We start from the raw sequence: 14,229 nt of genomic DNA on the forward strand, positions 1-14,229 counted from the left end.
GGGACTCTCGCTAGTCTGGGGCGGGGGCGGGGTACGCCCGGCGGGGCGGGGCTCGCTCCCGGGAGCCGAACCGGGAGACCCGGGCGGCGGAGTCGGAGCAGGCATCACCTCTCCGGCCGACGCGCGTCGTCTTTCGGCGGCGTGGCGCAGCGCTTCTCCCGGTGGCGCGGCGGCTTCGGAGGGAGGGTCGGCCGCCGGGCACAGGTGAGGACACCGCGGGCGGCCGGCTGGCCGGGGCCCTTTGTGCGGTCTGAGCGGCGCCGGGGACGCGCAAGGTCCGGCCGGTCCTCCGTGGCCCTCACCCCGCATCCCTGCGGCCGAGGCCGGAGCAGACGCTGCGCCGACCCGTCTCCCGCCCCGCCTCCGTGCCCTGGCGGTCTGGGTGGCTGGACCGGCACCTCTGCTGGGCCGGGCCCTTCCCGAAGCCGGGACCTCTCCCACTTGTACTTGCGGAGCTTCCCGCAGGCCGGCGTCCCAGGGGCCCGCTTTCCTCCTCCCCTTCCTTCTCCTCCTCCTTTTCCTCCTCCCGCCGCTGCTGCTGCGCCGAGAGGCGTTGCCCGGCCCTTGGGCTTCGGGAAGAAGGATCTTTGTGAGAAGACCGAGGGACGAATTTGTCCTGGAGGGAATGACGAGGGACAGGAGAAGATCCGTCCTGTCGTCGGTGGGGCTGATAGACAAGTGTAAAGGGGCGCGGTGCCTCCAAGGCACATGAGGTTGAAAAATGCAGTGTGTTAATCTGAAAATATTTGTAACGGTCCTAAAACTAAAAGATGCGTTAAACCAAAAATGGCTGTCTTCGCTAAATCACGAAACCTCATTCACCAGGCCCTTGCAGAATAGTAATGTTAAAACTAAAATCTTTCAGAGTAGTAGTGTTCATGCATCACTCCTTAAAACTCTGACTTCCAAGAAGGGCCCTTGGCTTCTAGAAAAAAAAAAAAAAAGCTTTACTTGGTAAAACTCGGATTCTTTGTTTCTCAAGCAGGAGGACCTGTGCCCTGGAATAAGGGAACCTTGTCCTGCAGGACTATGCGAAGCCACGAAATAAACATGATACATTTTACTGAGAGAAACAGCGGCACAGCTTTTATATGAAAACAAACGTGGTTATATTATGGAGTAGAAGCCAAAATCTATGTCAGGGGTTAAATTAAAAAAAAAATTTTTTTTTGGAAACTTTCTTGAAGTTTGTCCCTGGGAGACTGTGTCTTCAAGCTGGTGGGGGGCGGGAGAGGTATGTATTCTGTTAATATACTTAAATGGGAAAGTCTGTGAGGCACAGGAGTCTGGCCTTATTTCCTTATGAACCACGCCTAGAATGAGTGTCATCAGAGCCCAAAGCTGTTTGCAGGAATTTGCCGTATTTTCTTCATCTGCAATATTGCTGTGAACTTGAAAATGTTTTTGGTGCTAAGTAACTATTGAATACATCAAAACTAAGATTTGATACCCAACTGAACATGGTGCCTGTTGTAGAAAGACCGAACTGAAAGTTTAGCCCTTGAAACAGCCTATAAGTAATCAGAATGGGGTGTGTGTGTGTGTGTGTGTGTCAAATTTCTTTAATTATGTTGTTAACATTTAATTCTAAGAGGTCACCTAAAAATCCAGATTTCTGAGTTTTTGAGAAAAATGAGAAGATCTGGCAATATGAGGCCCAAACTACATGACGACCAGTTGGCTAAAAGGTGTATGCCTTCAGAATATCGTGCTGTCATGTCTGCTCTAGTTCCTCACCACTTTTTATTGCATCACCCTTGACTTGATTCGCTCATGTCCATTGACCTGTCTGAGTGATACAGCTCTCTGAATTTGTGGCCCCCGTTTTTGCAGTATTGTTTCTTTCGAACTGTCTTGCTCTCATAGATGTAAGTCAGCTTTGACTCCATTTAAAAAGGAATAAGCTGCAAACTTGTTTGACCTCTTGGGATGAAAGAGAGCCTTTTCAAGTGACAAATGATCAAGAGACTTGGGAAAGATATTTAGATGTGTACATTCAAGAAGAATGTAGGCATCCTTAGAAGTAATATATTATTAGCACTGTTAAAAGTTACTATAGATGTTCTAGTTCTAGCGAATAAGAAGCAGAACTAGTGCTATTGCATACTGTGTATTACTGCCATTCACTGATCTTGCATTCAAAATTAGGAAAAAGAGAAGTGGGCAATGTATAAAATATCCACAACCAATTTCAGAGTGTGGCCATGCTTTTAATGATATTGTAATCTGTTTGATTTCTTCTCAAAATTTTGATTTATAGACGTTTAATACAACTTTAGCTGTATTACATTTCCTTGCAGGGGTGTTGCTTTAAGAGCACAGACTAGGTCAGGCCAACTGAAAGAAGAATTAACTATCTTTTGTTTGTTTGTTTGTTAGTTAATCTGGATTTACAACGCTTGATTATTCAGAAGTGGATTAACTGATGACCAGGCTTTGACCTAACTCACTGCCCAACTGCCTTCTAAACCACTGACACTGGAGCTTAAGCTTTGAGAAGGGGGTTGATGACATTTGGGGAAGGAAGAAATTAAGGTCCTGTATAGTATGTCTGTGTGTATCTCAAATTTCTTTCTAAAGACAAATATAAAAAAATGTAGGGTTAAATATCACTTAAATGCTTATCTATTTAAATAACTTGCCAAATATATTTCACCTAGCCAAGTTTTAATTTTTTTTTAATAACAGATTTTTGAGATAGAATTCACACATTACATTCAGTGGGTTTTAGTATATTCACAGAGTTGTGTAACCATCACCACTATATAATTTCAGAACATTTTCATCACCCCTAAAGAAACCCCCTACCACTTTGGAGAACAATGTAGCAGGTCCTCAAAAGGTTAAGTATAGAGATATCATATGATGCAACATTTTACATTCCACTAGCAGTATATGAAGGTTCTAATTTCTCCAAATCCTCGCCAACACTTATTATTGTCATTTTGATTATTGCCATTCTAGTAGGTGTGAAGTGGTATCTCATTGCAGTTTTGATTTGCATTTCCATGATGACCAATGATATTCAGCATCCATTTTTGTGTTTGTTGGCCATTTGTATACCTTCTTTGAAGACATACCTATGTAGATTCTTTGCCTATTTTTTAATTGGGTTATTTATCATTTTATTATTTAGTTATGAGTTATTTATATATCATAGACACAAATTCATTATCATATGTATGATTTGCAACTATTTTCTCCCATTCCATGGGATGTCTTTTGCTTGCTTTGTGGTGTCTTTTGAAACACAGTTTTACATTTTGATGAAGTCCAGTCTATCGGTTTTGTTTTTTTTCTGTCAGTTATACCTTTGGTGTCTGTACTTTGAGATCAGCTCATTTCAGTTCCAGAGTTAGCATCAGATCCCCCAAGTGAAAGGGCAGGATCTCAAACAGATTGCCCTTACTTCACACAACAGCCTCAAATAAGGTCCCAGTCCAGCCAACTAGGCTTCCCACAATGCGCTCAGGGTCAGTAATTCACTAGAATGACTCAACTCCCTAAAAGCACCATCCTTATGATTACAGTTTTATCATAAAGGATTTATAATAAAACCCTTTATTATAAGGGATGCAGCTCAGGAACAGCCAAATGGAGACACCACCAGGCCACTGGAGGCAGCGGAGGGGTTCCTTCTGTTTGTAGAATCCTGGTACATCACCGTCCCAGCACATCCGTGTTCACCAACTGGGAGTCTCTGCTGAACTTGTTTTCTTTCTTTAAAGATTTATTTATTATTTATTTTATTTTATTTATTTTTGGCTGCGTCGGGTCTTAGTTGCGGCATGTGGGATCCTCGTTGAGGCATGCGGGATCTTTCGTTGGGGCGCGTGGGCTCTTCATTGAGGTGCTCAGACTCCTCTCTAGTTGTGGCGTGCGGGTTTTCTCTCTCTAGTTGTGGCGTGCGGGTTCCAGAGCAAGTGGGCTCTGTAGTTTGCGGCACTTGGTCTCAGTAGTTGTGGCGCGCAGGCTTAGCTGCCCCGCAGCATGAAGGATCTTAGTTCCCTGACCAGGGATCAAACCCGTGTCCCTTACATTGCAACGTGGATTCTTTACCACTGGACCACCAGGGAAGTCCCTCCGCTGTACTTTGATGTCCAGAGTTTGTATATGGGGTTTCATGACTAGGCATGACTGATTAATTCATTGACCCTGTGGTTGAGGTCAGTCACCTGCCTTCCTTCCCTCCTGGGAGGTTGATCTGGCCTAAAGTTCCAACCTTCTAATCAGATGATTGGTCTTTATGGCGACCCCCAACTGGAAGCAATCCAAAGACCCAGAATGAGTCACCTCATTAGCATAACAAAGACACTCCCATCAATCAGGATATTCCAAGGTTTTTTTTTTATTAACTTTTTAAATTGAATAAAAGATTCTTTAAATTCTATAGTGCTTTACAGTTTTCAGAAGTTTCACACATATGATTTCATATAATCCCATAATAACCCTTTTTTTTAATCCTCTATCCCTATATTTCCCCTTCCCTCTTCCTTCTCCCCACTGTAACCACTAGTTTGTTCTCTGTATCTGTGAGTCTGCTTCTTTTTTGTTTTATTCACCAGTTTGTTGTATTTTTTAGATTCTGCATGTAAGTGATACCATACAGTATTTGTCTTTCTCTGGCTGACTTACTTCACTTAGCATAATGCCCTCCAAGTCCATCCATGTTGCTGCAAATGGCAAAATTTCATTCTTTTTTATAGCTGAGTAGTATTCCATTGTATATGTATATACCACATCTTATTTATTCATTCATCTGTTGATGGACACTGAGGTTGCTTCCATACCTTGGCAATTGTAAGTAACGCTGCCATGAACATTAGGTGCATGTATCTTTTCGAGTTAGTGTTTTTGTTTTTTTCGGATATAAACCCAAAGTGGTGTGTGAAGCCCTGTGAGAACCATGGACAAAAATCAGATATTCTTCTTTTTTCTTTTTTTTTTTCATACAATTTTTAAAGGTTACACTCCATTTATAGTTATTACAAAATATTGGCTATATTCCCCGTGTTGTACTCTACATCCTTGTAGCCTATTTTGCACCGAGTAGTCTGTACCTCCCGCAAAAACCAGATATTCTTTATTATACCACTGTGTCTTATCACCTAGCCAATTTTAAAGTTAATTTGTATTTCAGCGCTCAGTGACAAAGAGAGCAGCTTGGAACATGCTGCCATTCTGTTTTTTATATTTCACTCTAAAACTCTGACTCAGGTAAATCTACATAAGCAAGTAGAGAGGTGCCGTTAACTGTTAATGATGTGATCTGATCCACAGTTTTGTGTTGCACCCTGGAAAGTATGTTCACAGAAGCATATGAAAAGGTGAAAATTTCTCCTGCAGAAGTATCGAAAGGGTGTGTGGTCAGGGTTGTCATTAATAAAACATAACATGCAAGGGAAGATTCCATTGGTACAGCTATGAATAAATAATTCATTTCTTATAATAGGGATTGCAAGGATTACATTTAGGGATTTCTTTTTTAGGCATCCTCTCTAGATTTAAAAGTTCATTTTTCTGCTTGCTTTAGAAAAGATACTTGAATACCTAATATTAAACATATTAGAAGAACTTACAGAGAAATACTGTTCTCAGGTGACATTTTTACTCAGTACTCATTACTTTCTCTTTGTAACTTTTTCATGTTTTATTTTTCTTAATTGTATTTCTGTTACCTGCATATAGTACATTATTTTATCCTGATTACAGAATTTATGTTAAAGGCTTGAATTATGTTTTTAATTGCATGCATTGAGACTTATTTTCAAAGTAAATGTGTTACAGGAAGGAAAAGCCAGTCATGCATAATACTTAGATAAATGGTTCAGAAAATCAACTTTAATGCTGCTTAGTTATCCTTAAATATATATTAGGAATTACTTAAAAATGGTGTTCTAGAGGAGGGATACACAGATAAGGCCTGGTCCCTGTTCTCAAGGGAACCATTGATGTTAGCTGGACATGCTCACAAAGAATAATAAAAGGGAAAGAACTTTGAGAGCGGGGGGTGTTGAGGTTTATATTGGGACCTTGAAATCTCACCACTTGGGCCTTGGTGCAGGAAAACTGGTGTAGTATAATCTGATAATTGAATGTCTTCTCAAAATTATTCATTTAACAAATATGACTAATAAGCAGGAATAGCCAGGTTGAAGAAACACCAGAAAGTGTGTGTTTTTGTTAAATCTAAAGGAGAGGCCAGCAATGTCAAAAAATTTCTACTGGAATTAGCAATTAATGTTATCAATCTTTGAGAAGGCTCTTAGCCTTTTTGGATTGAAAGGCAGAGGTAAATGCCATATTGAAAAGGGGGTCCGAATACATAGAAAAAGCAACATCCACTGCACCAGGAGTTTCAGCCTGTGCTGTACTCAGTCACTATAAATCAGTCCATAATGACTGATACAATATGATCACTTCGTCTCTGACACCACCTGAAGCCTAGGCCTGCCCTGAGATTAACTACTTTATGTCAGAGCTTTATTTGGAATATTGACACTGCTGTTTCCAGCACAATTCAAATCACTGTCCCCCTCAGTCACATGCAAAATGTGAGGCTTTCTTCCCAGCACTTACCTCTGCACCATTGTGTGTTCCCCGCTCTGAGACCCAGTCTTTCATTGCTCCCTTACTCACCCAATTTCCCCGCATTGAGAACTCCCTCAATTTCTTTACTCCTCTTTCTCCCTCAAAGGGATCATTACCCATAACCTTCACCCTTAGTGAAGGAGATACCTCTTTTGCTGTCAAGGGCTAGTCTCAGCCTGGATGCTCTGAAGCTTCTTTCAGGGATCTCGTTCCCTCACTTACGCCCTTTCTCTGCTGTCTTCAACTCTCCAAATCGAACTTTGAACCTCAACCTCAGAGTCCTCTCATCTGAAAAGGTAAAAAGATCTTTCCTCTAGCTCCTGCCTTCTCTCTTACCTTCCCTTTAGAACTTGGATTCTGTGCAAGAGTAGTCTACCTGTGAAGTCTCTTCATCGCTGCATGCCCTCCTGACCTCACTAGAATCAAGCTATTTCTCGCAGCGCCCGACTGCGATTGCCTTTCCTCAGCATTCCTGTTGCCAACTTCAGCCTTACTTACTTGATTGCTGAGCATTTGACGTTACCAGCCATTCACTCTGTGAAATTCTATTCCTTGTGGTCTACGATACCACTCTCTCCTGATTTTAAGTCTGTGTGCCTCTCCTTCTCTTTCTTCTTTAAAGGGCCCTTTTCTCCTTAGCTTTTTTTTAATTAATATTCACCAGGATTGTGTCTTTAGCCTTCCCCACAGTATATAAACATGCTCAAGCTTGTATCATCTTCAAAACAAAATTTCTTTTACTTGTGTTCCTCTTTAAGCTACTACCTTATCTGTCAACATTTCTTTGCAGTATATTTAGTTCCTTTTCTAAAATTTAAAGACACAGAGCGAGATTTCATATACCCCTTCCTGGAATGTGTTCCCCAAACTTTATATGCCAGTTTTTCAGTCTTCCTGGATTATTGAGACAGCATTATTTTATCCTCCTCTGCTCATTCACTTTTCTGTTAAAGCACTTGATTACAGTTTGCTTTGTATTATATATAAATTTCTACCTCATCACATAGACTGTGATTTCCCTGAGGGCAGGAAAAAAAGTTTTAAAAATCTTTTTAAGGGAACAGAAATCTCCTTCATGCCTTACACACAGTATGCAGTAAATGCTGGTTGGGGATTTTTTGTTGGTTGTTTGCCATGGGGAGAAGCCCAGTGCACTGTAGTGGCCCAGGCAGGAAACCTGAAGATAAACAGCTGTACTATAGTGAGAGTAGCGGTGAACCGATAAAGTAGTGGATGATTGTGGTTACTCCCTTTGGAGGAGAAAAAGGGATACTGCTGCCAGACAGCTAGTTCTAGTAGCTTCAGAGATACTGGAAGGAGGAAAATGTGGGTAGTCACAGATGAAGTAAACTGTAAACGAGCACTGTTGATACAGGATGTTAATCAGTTAGCACGCTCTCAGCTGCAGGTAGCAGAAAACTTATCAGTGGCTTAAACAATAAGGATATACTTATGATATATTAGGACATTTCTAAGTAGGGCAGTTCCAGGTAACTTGATGATATCAGTGACCCAGATTCCTTCTTTTTTTTTTCTTTCTGGTGCTTCCATCCTTATAAATTAGTTTGTCTTCTTAAACTGGCACCCCCCATGGCTCTAGGTAGCTGACACCACTTCAGGCATCATGTGCAGATGAGTATGTCAGGGCAGAAAGGGGAACATTCCTTTTTAAGAGCCCAAGCCCCTTTTTAAGAAGGAAGAAAACCTCAGAAGTATTACCAGCAGACTTATCATGTCTCACTGATGGGAGTTGTGATACTTGCTCAATACCTGTACCAGTCACATGGCAAGAGGAATGAGAGCATCACCTGGGAACTTGCGATAAGTACGAATGCTTAGGCCTCAACCAGACACACTGAATTATGAAAGAAACTTCGGGGTGGGGGGGCGGGTGTGGAACCCATCATCTTGTGTTTTAACTAGGACTTCAAGTAATTTTGATGTACACAGAGTTTGAGAACCACTGGCTTAGAGCAATCAAGATTCATCCCTTGGGGCTGGGGAATGTCCCCTGAAGGGCATTACTACCAGAAAGAGGATAAGAGAAGGGGGAAGGGAGGAACAGATGTTGGATACACAATCAAAAATGTCTACACAGTTATTCAGGAAGTAAAGTGAGTGCTAGCCCCCTGTCTGTGTCAGTGACTATTGCCGCCCCTTTTATTCTCCTCCGTCTGGTCCTCTAGACTCCATGCTGAACTGCCTGCTCAGTCTCTGAAGCAACAAGCTATACCTCAAAAATGCGACTTCTTAGCTATTGCTTCTGATCGTTATACCACCAGTTACTGAGCTTAAGAAATATTTTTAAATTAAAAGATTGCATGGCAGATTTCAATAAGCATAGATTAATAAATAATTTTCCTTTTTAGAATTTTCTTGTTTCTAGCTAAAATAACATTTTGCTTTTTGACAGGTTTCCTAAAAGACAGAAAAATGGAGGAATTGGTAAACCAAATGCAGCCGCTGAATGAGAAGCAGATAGCCAATTCTGAAGACGGATATGTGTGGCAAGTCACTGATATGAATCGGCTGCACCGGTTCTTATGTTTTGGTTCTGAAGGTGGGACTTACTATATCAAAGAACAGAAGTTGGGCCTTGAGAATGCCGAAGCTTTAATTAGATTGATTGAAGATGGCAGAGGATGTGAAGTGATACAGGAAATAAAGTCATTTAGTCAAGAAGGCAGAACTGCAAAGCAGGAGCCTACGCTCTTTGCCCTCGCCATTTGTTCCCAGTGTTCCGACATAAGCACGAAACAAGCCGCCTTCAAAGCTGTTTCTGAAGTTTGTCGCATTCCTACACATCTCTTTACTTTTATACAATTTAAGAAAGATCTAAAGGAAAGCATGAAATGTGGCATGTGGGGTCGCGCCCTCCGGAAGGCCGTAGCAGACTGGTACAATGAAAAAGGTGGCATGGCCCTTGCCCTGGCCGTTACAAAATATAAACAAAGAAATGGCTGGTCTCACAAAGATCTGTTAAGATTGTCTCATCTTAAACCTTCCAGTGAAGGTAAGCGTAAGATCTTCATGGGGGGGGGGGTGAGGTGCAGATACCCAAAAAACAGCAAATTTTTATTTGACATAAGACAGTTGTGTAATATTTTCTAGAAATAGCCTTTAATTTTCAGAACACATTGATTAATTCATATATGTTTAATGTCAACCTGGAATTAAACACCTAGACATTAATGATCAAGAACCAAATGACAGATTTGCAGCTTGATATTCTAAATCTTAAAATGTCACCATGCTAACTAGAATGCTCACCCCCTTGATTATGGACTATGAAAGCAGCATGGATATGATTAAAGTTGTAGGAATCAAAACGGCTCCTAGCCAGTAGATGGCAGATAGCCAGGCTGTACTGCTTTAGCCCCTTTTTCCCCTCCCTGTCTTCCTAGGACGTATGTTCCGTGGAACCTAAAGGCTACCCAAAGTAGTGCTGAACTTAACAATTCAGGATGCTAATTGTCTCCAGGCAGTCAGCCAGGGGTCATGGTAACTTGGGGCAGTTTTTCTGTGTCTATGGGAAGAGACTTCTGAAAAGTGAGTTGGGTCTACAATGACTCTTTAGTCCTTCTTAGAAGGGAAATAAGAAAAACTTTTGCACGGGAATAATTTTAAATGTGAACTTTCACAAAATGAGCATGTCCAAATTTGACTTTTTTTTTTTTTTTACAGCAGAAGTGAAACTTGAAAAGACAGCCCCTCAGATGGGTTCAAATTTCAGTTCTACTTATTACTTTGTGTCCTTACACCAAGTAACTTAACCTTTCTGAGTTTCTGTATCTTCATTTATTAAAAAAGGTAGAAAAGGAATAACTCTTAAAATTATTGTGACTAAATGTGATAGTGTGTATTACAATACTTCCACAGTTCCTGGCACGGAGTAAAGGGCAGTGTTGGTTCCCTCCCCTCCCTCCCACATAGCTTGTGTAATGATATCTTCATACATAGTATCTCCTCAGTAATTCTTAATTTATCCCTTTTTTTTATTATTATAAATGGACTTTTTCAAATGAAGTTTAAGCAGTAAATTACTGCAAACATTTATGTATACAAACACGTATATATTTTGATTTTTTATTAGAAATTACATGCTTGTTTTATTTATTCATTCATTCATTCATTCATTTCACGCACAGCTTGTGGCATCTTAGTTCCCTGACCTGGGATTGAACCTGCGCCCTCAGCAGTGAAAGCTTGAGTCCTAACTACGGGACTGCCAGGGAATTCCCTACATGCTTGTTTTAAAGTAGCTGGATAATACAAAAAAATATAATGCAGAAAGTAGTCCTGCCCTTCAAAAGAAATCACTATACATAGGTTGTATATTACTCGCGATTTTTCCTAAATATATATTATGTTTTATTTTTTAAAATTTTATATACCTTCTTTGTTTCAGCTAAAAGTATATTGATTTTTTTCAGGTCAGTAGAAATAATTGCATGTGTACCATTATATGAATATAATTTATGTAGCTGGTCTCTTACTGATGACAGTTAAGTAGCTTCTGGTTTTTTTATACTATTACAAAAATACTACAGTGAAAAAACTTGGTTAATATAAATGTTTCTATAATTTCTGTAATGCTTAAATCCACAAAGAGTATATGAAAGTGGCCCCTTTCCCCACATTTGAACACTGACTATTTACCAGTGTTTTTTAATCTTTGCCAATGATAGGTGAAAAATTTTATCTTGTTATTTGAATTTATGTATTTGGGCAAAAGCTCAACTTTTCATGTGCTTATTGATTATTTGTATTTTTTATGGATTATATTGTATCTTTTTCTTTTTATCTATCAAGTTGCTATTTTTAATATTATAAAAATAGCAATAATTATAGTCACCATTCACTCAACAAATATTTATTGAGCACCTACTGTAGATGGGCACTGTTCTCAGAACTTGGAATACCAAGTATAGGAATTAATAATTTATTATTATATACATTGCATGCATTTTTCCCCCCATTTTTTTTCTTTGTCTTTTTGTTTTTTGATGGGGAGGGGGTTTCTGGCACAGTGAAGTTTGGAATTTTAATGTAATCAAACTTATCTGCCTTTGTTAATACGTTTTTATTTTATGTTAGGTTTAGAAAGGCCATTTCCAACCTAAAGTCATAAAAATACTTACCTGTGTTTTTTTCCTAACATATTCATGGCTTAATTTTTTTAACTTTAAAAATTTCTTTAAATCTTTGCTCCAGTTTGAGGAGGCTGTAGGGATCCAGCTTTATTTGTCTATTGAGACACTATGTGGTGGTGTGGGCCTAAGTGCTAGTTCAAATTGGAAAAATTAGTTTCTGAATTTGTGCAAACAGTTATTCTGGGTTTTGAATTCTTGGTCTATAAATTGAGAAATTAGTAGATATTCCCTAAACTTAGTCCCACACATAGGATTCTTTAATTCTAGATTTTTGAGGGCAGAACTCATACTTGAAACCTTCTAATAATAGCAATATGTTTAGGTGTAGAAGATCCTTAGGCTTCTCAGAGCCTAGTGTTTGGAAACAAACTCTAATTTACCAAATAAGTAACTGAAATGTGTATTTAAACAGATAAAACAATTCAAAGTGTGATTCAACTAATCAGATGTTTATTGTGTTCCTACTGTGTGGCCAACACAATTCTAGGACTTGAGGAAGATAAAAATAATAATAAGACAGACTTTTTGAAAGTTTTTTTTTTTTAATAAATTAATTTATTTTTGGCTGCGTTGGGTCTTTGTTGCTGCGCACGGGCTTTCTCTAGTTGTGGCGAGCATGGGCTTCTCTTCATTGCAGTGTATGGGCTTCTCATTGTGGTGGCTTCTCTTGTTGGGAGCACAGGCTCTAGGCGCTCGGGCTTTAGAAAGCACAGGCTCAGTAGTTGTGGCGCATGGGCTTAGCTGCTCCGTGGCATGTGGGATCTTCCCGGACCAGTGCTCAAACCCGTGTCCCCTGCGTTGGCAGGCAGATTTGTAACCACTGCGCCACCAGGGAAGCCCCGAAAGTTTTATTTTAGTTGGAAAGAATAGAAGACATGCTCACATGAAACATGAACTCATTTAAGGCAATGTAAGATTTTGTACTAAGATCTGTAATATAGCAAGAGTCACGATACTTTAGAAGTTCCTGCATGTTAGTACTAACTTTTGATCAAGTTATTTAAATTAGAGTTCGGAAATAGCACATAGGCTCAATCTGCCTTAGAGATGTATTTTATTTGGCCTGCACCATATTTTAGAAGAAAATGAACTCTTCGCAGCATCACATAAAAATCCATATTGTACCTTCTTTTGAAAATACGGTTTTTTGGCAGCAGTGAGCCAATATTTCACTAAAGCATTTGTCAGGGCATTCTCTCTTTAGTTCACCACAGTGCTAACCACTCTCTCTTGTATCAGTGGCCTCGTTTATTTATTTACTTTACCTACCTTTCCCCCATAGACCCTGGAATTTAATAATTCAGTCCGTCCCCTCCCCCCTTTTACAGACGTGGAAACTAAGGCCTAGAAGATCACACAGCCATTTATTGGCAACATGTAAGCTAGAACCCAGGTTTCCTCACCGCCCCCCAACTGAAAGCTCTTTCAGCTATTGAAAGGAATTGTAGAAGAAATGAACACATTATTTTCCCTTTTTAAAAAATTTGGCCTGTAATACTTTCTCAGCTATTAAAAAAAAAAAGCACAAATTACCTACCTACCTGTCTACTTCCACTTATCTCTACAATTTATAAATGCATATTTATTTAGCAGCTAAAGGGGCAAGTGAATATGAGATTAATTGAGGTAGATCTGTACTTTTGTGAGTCGTTCTGAGATCGTGGACCTGAGATAGGCACTGTGTACCAAAGGTTCTAATGCTAGTGCTTCAAAAAAATAAAAGCTCCATAATGAAATGATTTAGGATATTGGAGCTTTTCCTCCGGAGTCTCATGCTGAAGCAGTTACGATGGAATAGGCAAAATTAGCAGACTCCATTGGCTTAAATGTGTTTGTCATATCATAGAAAGTAGCATGTCGGTTTAAACTCCCGTGTATCTAGGTGTGCCTTTCACATAATGCGTTCTCCATAACATGTCCTGTTCTTTACCCTGTAATCCTACATGCCTTTTTAATTCTTTATTTTGTTAAAGGACTTGCTATTGTTACCAAATATATTACAAAGGGCTGGAAAGAGGTCCATGAAATGTATAAAGAAAAAGCACTTTCTGTGGAGACTGAGAAATTATTAAAGTATCTGGAGGCTGTAGAGAAAGTGAAGCGCACAAAAGATGAACTGGAAGTCATTCATCTGATAGAAGAACACAGACTGGTTAGGGAGCATCTCCTAACAAATCACTTAAAGTCTAAAGAGGTAAGCAGATTATAATATGTTAAAGCATGTGATTAAACATGAGGAACTTATGCTGTGTATTAAAAGGATAAATTGTGGGTAATGCTTTTAAAAAATAATTCATTAGTACTTAAAAAAAATTTTTTTTTTTTTTGCCCCACCACACAGTTTGCAGGGTCTTAGCTCCCCAACCAGGGATTGAACCTGGGCCCCAGCGCTGAAAGCACTGGGTGCTAACCACTGGACTGCCAGGGGATTTCCTAAAAAAATTAATTTAAATATATCTTAAAATTAACGTTTATTTAAAACACC

At 39.7% G+C, this 14,229-nt stretch overlaps 1 protein-coding gene across 3 annotated transcripts in view; it reads left to right on the plus strand.

The window, feature by feature from the left end:
- The window catches only part of RO60 (Ro60, Y RNA binding protein), a 27,983-nt gene continuing 13,754 nt past the window's right edge, over positions 1-14,229 (plus strand). The window contains exons 1-4 of one of the 3 annotated variants that reach the window (XM_057532597.1): positions 1-204; positions 2,380-2,553; positions 9,005-9,604; positions 13,718-13,938. In XM_057532597.1, coding sequence (XP_057388580.1) covers positions 9,025-9,604; positions 13,718-13,938 — 801 coding nt within the window. In that variant the 5' untranslated portion in view covers positions 1-204; positions 2,380-2,553; positions 9,005-9,024. The remainder of the gene's footprint in view (positions 205-2,379; positions 2,554-9,004; positions 9,605-13,717; positions 13,939-14,229) is intronic. The other 2 variants (XM_057532588.1, XM_057532580.1) reach the window with 2 other exon arrangements.

This window comes from Balaenoptera acutorostrata, chromosome 1, assembly GCF_949987535.1.
Source record: "Balaenoptera acutorostrata chromosome 1, mBalAcu1.1, whole genome shotgun sequence".
In the NCBI taxonomy this organism is placed as follows: domain Eukaryota; kingdom Metazoa; phylum Chordata; class Mammalia; order Artiodactyla; family Balaenopteridae; genus Balaenoptera; species Balaenoptera acutorostrata.